This window comes from Hippopotamus amphibius, chromosome 2 (genome assembly GCF_030028045.1).
Source record: "Hippopotamus amphibius kiboko isolate mHipAmp2 chromosome 2, mHipAmp2.hap2, whole genome shotgun sequence".
NCBI lineage: Eukaryota > Metazoa > Chordata > Mammalia > Artiodactyla > Hippopotamidae > Hippopotamus > Hippopotamus amphibius.
In genome coordinates, this window is record NC_080187.1 from 48,379,242 (window position 1) to 48,389,956 (window position 10,715).

Sequence of the window (10,715 nt, forward strand, 5' to 3'; positions counted from 1 at the left end):
CGTATTTCCTGACTCTGCACAACCACCCGTGACCTTGGGCGAGCGAGTAAGCAAGCGAGCGCCGCCCGCCCCGCTCCTTCCCGGGAGTATCAGGGCTATGCTCAGGCTGGACTTGAGAACCGAAAGGAGGTGTGAGAGGACTGCACGGGGGAAGCTTCATAAACAGGCGAGAAGACCCAGAAGCTAAACAGTTCATTTTCTCTTCTCGAGGCGAATCCTTCTAAGTTGTTCCTGATGGTTGGGGGAGGGAGGAGTAAGGAGGAAAGGGAAATGTCTGTCAAAGCTCTAGACAAAGCGTGAGAACTCAGATGGCGAAAAGCGGGCTTGAGTAAAAAAAATCGGAAGGAGAGAGGCTGAAGGCGGACAATCGGGTTAAAAATAGAAACGCATCCTCCACAGGACTAGTTCTTTCCAGCTCCACCCTGGGGCCGGCAGCCGGGCCAGTGACTCGGCTGCGCGCAACGGCAGCGCGGTCAGGCTTGGCCCCGCCTCCCCGGCCGGGTGACTGGAAGCCGAGGCGCGGCGTCGGGCACGTGACGTCAACGCGCTCCCCGCCGCCGCCGCCGCCGTCGGGGTTTTCGCTGACGCACAGACCCCGCCCCCCCTTTTCTCTCATTGCCTGAGCCGGGAGCTGAGAGAGCGCGTCCGTCGGCCGGAGCGCAGAGCCCTCTGCATTTCCGTTTGGTGTTCGTCGTTCCCGGGAGCCGCACAGCTTCCCCGGCAGTAGCAGAGCGACAGAGAGCGCCATCCGCGGGCCCTTGCAGCGCCGAGGCCCAGCTGCGCACGCCCCACTCGCCCTCGGAGTCGGCCAAACCCGCCGCGCGTGGAGGCGTGAGGCGACGACGGGCGAGCGCCGCGAGCAGCTTTAGCCGCCGCGGCCTTCGGTCTTCCCTCCGCCTCCTCCTCCTCCGCCCCCCCTCGCTTCCTCCTCCCACTTCCCGAGCTCCGGCGTGTCCCGGCCGGGCTCGGTGCTGCTGCGGGAACAAAGGAGGACCCCGCGGCGGCGGCGGCGCCACCTCCGCCTGCGGCTCCGACCCCCTCCCGGCCCGCGGCGGCGACTCCAGGGCTTTTGGCTCGCCCCTCCCGGAGGGCTCGGCCCGGTCCCACCGCGCCGGCGTCGCGCGCGAGCCAGGCTCCTGTCGCGAGAGGGTGAGTAGCGGGCAAGGGGAGGGCGCCCGGCTGCTCGTGCCGGGCCGGGGGTGGGAGTGGGGTCTTGGGCGCCGCGGGCCTCCGACGAAGCCCGAGCGGCCCACGGATGGCGGCGTCCGGGGGAGGGGAGCCCGCCCGTCAGCTCAGGAAGCACAAAGACGGAGGCGGCATCCTGTGGTCGTGGCCGGAGGCCCGGTTCCCCGTGCGGGCCCGGGCTCACTCGCACACGCGCACGCACGGTCGGGGAAACAATGCCCGACTTGCGGCCTCTTGGGGTTCGAGCTCCGGGCCTCCGTCAAGTCCGTCCCGGCCGCCTTCCGAGGTGGCGCCCGGCGTGGGCAGCCAAACCGGGAAAGACAAAGAGGCGGTGGCGGCGGCCGCGCCCGCAGCCCCTTTGCCCGCCGCACTCCGCATCTCCACCTTCTCAGGGAAACCGTTCAGGTTCGGGGGTCGGCGCGGGGCCGGCAGGGTGAGGGGCCGGCTTGGCCTGCGGAGCTGCTGTTCTGCATGACTCAGTGGTTTTGGGAGAAGGCCCTGCCGTGCTTTCCCGAGCGAGCCCTTTGCTTGAAAGGGCATGGGGGTAGGGATGCGGGACCAGTGGGGCCTGAACTTGTTTTAAAATCCGCTGGAACGTTGGGTGAGAGGGGATTTCTCTGTCGTCTTGTAGTTTTACCGGTGTTGCTGCGTCTCTCGCCCGAGATCCCTTTCGTGAAGGAAATGGAGCACCTTCCCCTTTGTTTCCTGCATTTAGGCTGATGAACGTGAAATTCTTGGTCGCTTTCCACTCACTCTGTGGAGCTGTGTTTTGGGAAAAGGCCGGGGTTATCTTTATTGACTGAATCCTTCTTAATAATCTGGTCTAAGGACATATTAGGGTAAAGTAGTATATAGGTCATAGAGCCGCTGTTCTTCACCTTGATCATTTAGGTAGTTTAGAGACTTTAAAAAATCTAAATGAATTTTATTTTATTCCTTATTTTTTAAAGTAGGGTTTTAGAACTGAATTGGTGAAAATATTGCAATTTTATTTTTCAAATTTTTTTCTAAAAATTTTCCCCTCAAAAAGATGTTTTATTCTTCCCTATTTTCTGTTTCTCGAGCCTGGTATTAAGCCTGAAAAGGAGCGTTTAAAAATCACACTGATCTCCATTTGGCAAGAGGAAACTGAGATCTGGAGAGTAAGGGCTTGCTCAAGGTCACTGGCTTAGTTATAGAGGTAGATTAGAAACTAGAACTCCGGTCTCAACTCCAGGTGCGTGGGCATTCTTAACGTCTTTTTAACATTTTGTGCACCTGAGAGAACTAAATTCCATAGGCGTAAAAGCCTTTTTATTCATATTTGAGGCTTGAGAATTTCTGTTACATGCTCCTGGGTTTTTTTTGTGGGTTTTTTTGTTTTTGTTTTTTTTTTTTGGTTTTATTTTTTAGCTATGAATTGGAGGAAGCCACAAACTGTAAAAAATATATATTTCAACTATAAAAATAAACAATTTTTAGCCGTATCTGATAGAGCTGACACAATGAATGGTCAGGTTTCTTAACAACTTTAGAGGTACTAAATAATAATGGCATTTTTCTAAAATACAAGTAGGGAAACACAGTACCTAAGTGGCGACTCATCTCCCACACCCACCTCAAAAAAAAAATTGCCACAATGAGGATTTTCTGCCTTGATGCTCTGTTCGCTGTGCTTGGTTTTTATAAACAACTCTGACCATTTGGCTTCACGAGTGATTAATGATGCTTGCATTTTCTAGATTTAATTTGAGATTGTTCCCTAGTCTTCCCTACCTTAGGAAAAACCGTAGCAATCTTAATGGCATATTTTTATTTTGTTTTCTTATTATATTAGATGTATGAGCACTGCATCTTCAGTTCTTGGGGTTGTGTAGGAGTTGGCAGGCTCTGAGATATAAATAGAAGCTGATTTCAGAGGCTCCTGTTGACTAGGCTTTATGTGAGAGCCTCCATCCAGCTCAGCCTGTCACATTGCAGCCTTGTGACAGGCTGAAGCGCCCGCCCATGTGATCTAAGCTTCTAAGAAATATTAAGGCAAGCTGTGCTCTTGTGATGGCATTTAAAAGCTAGCTTTCTAGGTGGGGGAAAATCTACAAGATGAGATGCCATGTAGAAGACTAATGTCCTGGTGCCTCTTGTGTTATAGAGTTAGTAAGCTATTTATGGTGAATTGAAGGTAGATGTCTTTCCTGAAGAAAAATGGAATACTTTGCATGTGAAATCATTGGATGAGATCCCCGACCCCACTTATATAAATAAAAGATTTTAAGGATCAGATTAACTAATATTAATATGAGTTGACTTTTAGGCCAATTTACTTTTAAAGCCTCTGTCAGATGACAGTAAAAGTTATAGCAAGTGAGCTAGCATAATTCTTAAGCTGGCTTCAAGGAATGGCCCTACTTTTTTGCATACGGCAAAGATTCACATACTTTGTGTGGTGGGCATGCAAATAAATACACAATTTATTATTTGAAGCATTTTTTTTTGCACGTTATACTCAGAATTTTAACCCAGCTGAAAGTGTTTATTAATAAACTTCTAAGTGATGTTGAAATGTTTACACTACCCTGCTCCGAAATGAGTCAGCTAAATTCCATTTACTATTTAAAGAGACAGTGTCAACTAAATTAGTACTATTGTCTGAAGTAAGTTGCAAGTATTGGTCACTTTCCATACAAGCTTGATAGGCTTGAAATATGATGTCTTTTTGCTAACAAAAGGAAAGATTACTATCATTTAAACAGTTGGGGGAATAATTGTCAGGATTCGGGCCAGGTCAACTTTGGTTTGACCGTCCCCTCTTTTCATAATTTTGGTAAAAAGTGTTACTACCTGTTAAAACATTATTTTTAATAACTCACTAAAGAGTATATCGTAGTATGTGGTGGTTTGAAAAAGTTGTATGAAATTCTAGGAAGTAATAAGCTCCAGCTGAAAGTACTTTCCTGCACTTATTTCATATATTCATAACTTGTAAGTCACCTCTATTGTCAACATTAAGGTACAGTTAAATGACAATGACCAGAATTATTGCACACAATCTCCCTTTGATAAAATGCTCTGAAATGTGCTTTTTGTACATTCATACATATTTTAAAGTGACACGTAAACCTCCCAGGTTTTTAATTTTTTTCTTAAATATTTATGTTCTGTTAACCCAGGAAGTTTTACTGAATTCAGCAAAACATTACTATGTTTGTGCTAATTTTAAAAAGGCTTCTGGAAAAGCAAGGGTATGCTTGCTATATAAAGCTCTTTCTGGTAACCTAGCATTAAATATTAACCATTACTAAAGGTTGTGTATATTGCTTTACTTTAGTATATTGAAATTGAGCTTGGAAGGCTTTCATTGTTTTCTGGCAGAAGAGAGGCTCTTGTTAAAAGTTTTAATAGAGCCGTTGGCTGAGAAATACATGGCTGATAATTTGTGCATTGCAGGTTTCTAGGCACTGACTTTAAAGTATACTCAGACCCAGATTTCCCCTGTCAAATGTAGAACAAAAGGAATTTCCTAAACAGCTGACCCCTAAATTCTTAAAGAGCTTCACTTTTTGGTGCCAAGATAACGGGAAGAGGTAGATGATCTACCAGCCCTTCTATAAAGGTGTTGCAGCATTTTAAAAGTACAGATGCTCCAACCTGTAGCAGAATTGAATTACTAGAGGGCCCAAGTATGTTCAGGTGTTAGTTTTAAGAAAGCTTGAGAGCTACATCCAATATACAACTAGTTTAAAGAACCACTAGTAGGTATGAAGAGTCAGTAATTAATTGTGATTATTTGAAATGATTTGCCTATAATGTAGGAGAGCAAAAAGTGATATAAAATACCAACTGCCAAAATTGATTTAAACATAATTCTGATATCTGGAAGGGTGACCCTTTCAGGAATTAAAAGAAACAGTGATGGGTAAAATAATACATTTTAATGTTTAGTGATATAATTTTTTGTCCTAAAAATATGAAGTCCTGATAGTTCATTGTTTATCAAGCTAAAACAGTTGCTTTCATGTCCTTTGTTTTATAAAAGCAACAAAATACTCATAATTTAGCTTACTCTGTTTTAAAGATTAACACAGTTTGGACCTTGGCTAGAAACAGACTCTGTTTAGAAATGACAAAGGTACCCTGATGACTGGCATACCAATTTAGTGATATTATTTTTTTGACCACATGGTAGTTTCTAAAATTTTGGTTTTGTTTTGTTTATAGCAGAAAAATGGCTCAGGAGACTAACCAGACCCCAGGGCCCATGCTGTGTAGTACAGGATGTGGCTTCTATGGGAATCCTAGGACAAATGGAATGTGTTCTGTTTGCTACAAAGAACATCTTCAGAGGCAGCAGAATAGTGGCAGAATGAGCCCAATGGGTAAGTTGTTTCCAAGAAATAATCCGTTTGAAGAACTGGTGGACAGAAAATATAGAACCAAGAATTGGGGCCTAAGACTGAGAATCAATGCTGAAAGTCCAAGGAGAGAAGACCCGTGAAAAGCTTGACATTTAAAGCAACATCCCAACTACTTGGAATGACTGCATGAGGAATGAGTGACTGTCTACAAGCATTTTCTAGCTTTTTCATTTTCCTTTTTGAGGTTTTGTTTCATACATGTATTCACTGGATATGACTTTTTTACACTTTTTTTTTGTTGTTTGGATATCACTTAAGTGTAAGATTCTGCGGCACAGTGAAAGTGTTTAAGTCACTAACCTAATTAAATGCAAGTATTTGTTACTTATTAATAGTTTTGATGAGTGTTTGTAGTGTTGCTTCGTTTCTTACCAGTCCTTTTTCTAAATAGGGACAGCTAGCGGTTCTAACAGTCCTACCTCAGATTCTGCATCTGTACAAAGAGCAGACGCTAGTTTAAACAACTGTGAAGGTGCTGCTGGCAGCACATCTGAAAAATCAAGGTAAGATTAAACATTTCTGGGTTTTTATAATAATACAGGGAGGAAATAAAGATAACTGACATTAAAATTATGAATGTTAATAAATAATAAGGATGTTACATTACATCATACATATTACATCATAATATTATAATAAGGATGTTAACACATTAGATGCCCTTGGCTTTGCATGTGTTGCACAATTGGGGATTCCAGTGTCCTTTAATATATGAACTTGTAGGTCATTGAGTAAAGATGTGTATTATCACACATTCCTGAACAACCTCAAGGATACTGTGTTGAGAATGCTGTGCTTTTATTTCCTCATAATTGAGGTGTAAGGATTGTAAGGAATGAGGTTCTGCAGACTATATTGTAATGCCACATAAGGCATTCTGGCACATCTGCCCCTTTTGCCCCTTAAACAAATTACAGGCACAGCTAAAAATTTCTAGTTGGCTATAATAGAACATCATAACCTATACAACTATACAGACTTGAATTGGTAACCGTTTATCACATTACTTTCCTTATTCTCAACCATTTGTGCTGGGCATCGTTTTTAGATTATTTAGCTCCATTTGATCACATTGGAAATAATATATGTTGAACTGACAACTTATTATCTCGCCAAGAGATACCCTTAACATCTTTAAAAATGTTTGCTTGAACTCAAATAGAAATGTGCCTGTGGCTGCCTTGCCTGTAACTCAGCAAATGACAGAAATGAGCATTTCAAGAGAGGACAAAATAACTACCCCGAAAACAGAGGTGTCAGAGCCAGGTATGCTTTTTGTTTAATACTAGTTCAGTTCTGGATTTAGTAGTACAAGAAAGGGTTGGTGGGGGGATTTTTTTCCTTCCTGTTGAAGGACCAAAGAGCTATAGGCCAAGCAAACCACTATCTTTAAAGTACCTCGAACTGTAAAATAGTCACTCTTTAATCTCTTCTTCTCTGCCCTCTTATGCCTGCATCCACAAATCAGAAAAGTTTATAGGAAGACTGGAAATGTCAAGAATTTAATGAACTTAAAAGGTAGTTTACCAATATATTTTTAAAATACCTAAATCATTAAAGAAGGTATTGGTTCATAAACAGAAGAAATTATAAAGATTAAGTTTAGAGAAGAATAATCAAAAGCATTAACTATAAACAGTCTTGATATTGTCAATACTGTAGAAAATACACAAAAGAACATATTGAATGAACACTAAAAGAAACTTTCAAGTTTAAGTGTGGGATGCCTATGGGAGTTTAAAACTCAGTGTGGAAAGGCATTTTGGTTTTCATTAGACAGTGACAGAGTCTGTGCTGAACTTACATAGGACAACCAGAAGTGCTTTAATATTGCCAGAAGATTGACTTGTTTGACTTACCTATTCTAGACCCTGGAATAACGAGCTATATACTCTATGATGCACATACTTCATTTGATCAATTCATTATTTCCTGGTATGGTGTTGGCTGAACACAGTGTAAAACTTTATTGTGAGAAAATAGTGTCAGTGACTGTAATCTGTTTTGGAGGCTTGCTTTTGCTAACATTACATAGCTGAGCTTATGTGAACCACATCACTCTTAATTGATACAGTTAAGATGAAAATTCTCAGGTGAATCCATATTTGGTAATTTGAAAAGTTCCATCCTTAGGAAAAATTGACCAAATTAGTGTTAGTGGGGCTTTTGTTCTGTTTAATTTGATTTTGTTTTTTAAAATAGAAAATGACACTGACCTTGGAACAGTACTTTTTTGGATTAGATCTGTAGCTATTCTGTGCATTTATTATTTCTTAGTAGGCTTTCTGTAGTTTGCTGCTGTTTTTCCTGCATCATTTTTCTCTTCTTAACTGCACCGCCATGCCCCCTGGTATGTTTTAGGAACCACTGTACAGTTTTCAGATGTGGCCAAGGAAATAAATGGCTGTCACCTCCCCCAAACTATTCCACAGATTGTTCTTTACTGTTATACCATTTTGAAAAATTACAATTAAGCTTGCCATAGTAGGTTATTAGGAATAAGTAGTAGCTAGAATATTACCATTGGTCTAATATTAGACTACTAATCTCACTGGATATATTACTAATGCAAATAAATTATAAATTTGGAGATAATTTTAGAGTAAATCATTATTAAACCAGTCTGTGTGCTCTAGAGTTTGGATTTATGCTGATAGCATTAGTTCTGGCCTATTTGTTTAGGCAGTAATTTTAGAATTGTATACATTAATTTGCTATTCTTGGGGTTTGGATTAACATTAAAACTCAGCTTACAGTGTTTGTGGTGTCACTGAATTTTATAAAAGTGGAATTAAATTTTGTTATTTTGTTTTAAATAACCTGGTGGTAATGTGAACTTTATAACTGTAATCTGCAGTTTTATCTTTATATTGACAAATCCTGTTGATGTCATAATTGAACTTAAAACTTAGATCCCTTTTAGGTGGAGAAACAGGGACTTTTAAAAGGTCACACCTCTCATTGTCTAAATTTCATACCCATTTTAGATAAATATCAAAGTAAATTAAAGCTGTGCTCTAAAAATACTTGTTTTGCCTGTGGAATCCTTAATAGACTAAAATCCAAACTTTACAAGTATTTATATTATCCTAAAGACAATGTTGCTAATCTTTCAAAAGAAAGTTTTTTGTTTGTTTTAATCCTTCAGGTTTTCTACATAAGACAATATAAAGCATTTACTAAAATGGCACAATAATTATTATGAAATTTTGGAATCTGAAGTCAATTGGGGATTAATGATTTGGGTTTTACTTGTCAAAATTTACTGGGTTTATCTACACAGTATAAAATTTTTCTTTTTTCTATTAGTATAAAAGCAAAATTACTTTATAGCTAAGTACCTCAGAAGTTGGCAGCCTTACTTACTGAGTAGTAATGAATTTGAACTGCCCTAATTAAGAAGTTTGCATTTAGACAATTGCAATATGGAAAAACTGAGCGGATGACAACGTCTCCGGTCTTTAAAACTTAGAATTAGGATTTTGTTTCCCAGGACCAGAGCGAGTTTAAAGGAATTTGAGTGGACTGATAATAAAATTTACAAGAGCAGATGGTATTATGTTAATTGGCAAGAAATTCTCAGATTTGAAAGAAGTTTTGATATTAAAGTCGAAGATTGTATTTAAAGTGCATATTTTCAAGAGAGGCTTCTTAAACATTTTCACAAAGAATCTTACTATTTCTCTTGTTTTGTTTTTGACTTAGGTAATTGTCAGCCAAACAATTGACAAACTTCTAATTTTTATCCTTTTTTTTTTTTTTCCTAGTTGTCACTCAGCCCAGTCCATCAGTTTCTCAGCCCAGTACTTCTCAAAGTGAAGAAAAAGCTCCTGAGTTGCCCAAACCAAAGAAGAACAGATGTTTCATGTGCAGAAAGAAAGTTGGCCTTACAGGTATTCAAGGATCTCCTGGTTACTCCCTAAGGAACTGGTCAGTCTTACACATAAACGAAAATGCCTGACTTTTAAGAATAGAAAGAATCCAGAGTAGACTGGCAGCAGACAGGGAGGAGAAGTTGAGTTTGATTTCCATTGGTCTCTAATTATGTGAAATCCTTTCCTAATTTCAGGCCTTCTGAATTACTTTCCTTTATCAGATTGATAAAAATTCATCCCTTTTGATTCTTTTCCTTTGTTCTCCTGGGGGAAAGGTAGCTGAATTAAACAGTAAGCACCTACTTTGAACCAGGCACAAGATGTTGAAGATACTTTTTGTTTGCTTTAAAACTCAGAACTGTATGTGGTTGTCTTCTCCTAGCTTTCACTTGAGGAAATATTACCCAGTTAACATATGGTAGGACTAGAATTTGAATCCAGGTCAGCCTGACTCCTCCAGAGCCTGTGTAATTTCTACCCTGTTTTATATCTGCAGAAGTTTATGGAAGGGTAGTTACTTGAATTTCTCACCAGGTCAGAGGAGGTTAAGAACATTTTTACGATTAAAAGTGACAGATTAAACATGACAGACTCTTTAATGTTGCAAAGTGTCATGAATGTCTGGTTCCTTTTCTATATTGACTAATGCTTTTGTTTCTTAATTGCTGCAAGTTCTCAAATGACTCTTACTTGCTCTTGTATGTACAGGGTTTGACTGCCGATGTGGAAATTTGTTTTGTGGACTTCACCGTTACTCTGACAAGCACAACTGTCCATATGATTACAAAGCAGAAGCTGCAGCAAAAATCAGAAAAGAGAATCCAGTTGTTGTCGCTGAAAAAATCCAGAGAATATAAATTACTACTTGTGAAGAGACTGATACTTTGTTTTTATTTTAATATATCGTAGGAAAACATTAAAGAGCAGATGCATGGCCATTTTCCTTTGATGTTCTCCAGAGTTTTACTTTACACTTGTCTGTCTTATAATTGATATTTTAGGATGTTTGGGTGTTTGTTACAGGCAGAATTGGATAGATACAGCCCTACAAAATGTATATGCCCTCCCCTGAATAAAATTGGATGAAAATCTGCACAGCAAATTGAAATACACAGATAATAGGGACAAAATTTAGTTCCTTCGTGCCAAACAAAGTACGTGAAATATCTGCATGTTTGCAGCATATCTGCCTTTGGGAATGTAATCAAGGTATAATCTTTGGCTAGTGTTATGTGCCTGTATTTTTTTTAAAAAATGGTACACC

At 40.5% G+C, this 10,715-nt stretch overlaps 1 protein-coding gene across 1 annotated transcript; it reads left to right on the plus strand.

Moving 5' to 3' along the window:
- Positions 1 to 1,016: 1,016 nt before the first annotated feature.
- On the plus strand, positions 1,017 to 10,394 carry ZFAND5 (zinc finger AN1-type containing 5). Its single transcript, XM_057722147.1, has 6 exons — positions 1,017 to 1,149; positions 5,380 to 5,537; positions 5,968 to 6,079; positions 6,739 to 6,842; positions 9,344 to 9,469; positions 10,160 to 10,394. The coding sequence occupies exons 2-6, from the start codon at positions 5,387 to 5,389 to the stop codon at positions 10,306 to 10,308; spliced, it is 642 nt and encodes a 213-aa protein (XP_057578130.1). The 5' UTR covers positions 1,017 to 1,149; positions 5,380 to 5,386; the 3' UTR covers positions 10,309 to 10,394.
- Positions 10,395 to 10,715: the final 321 nt, after the last annotated feature.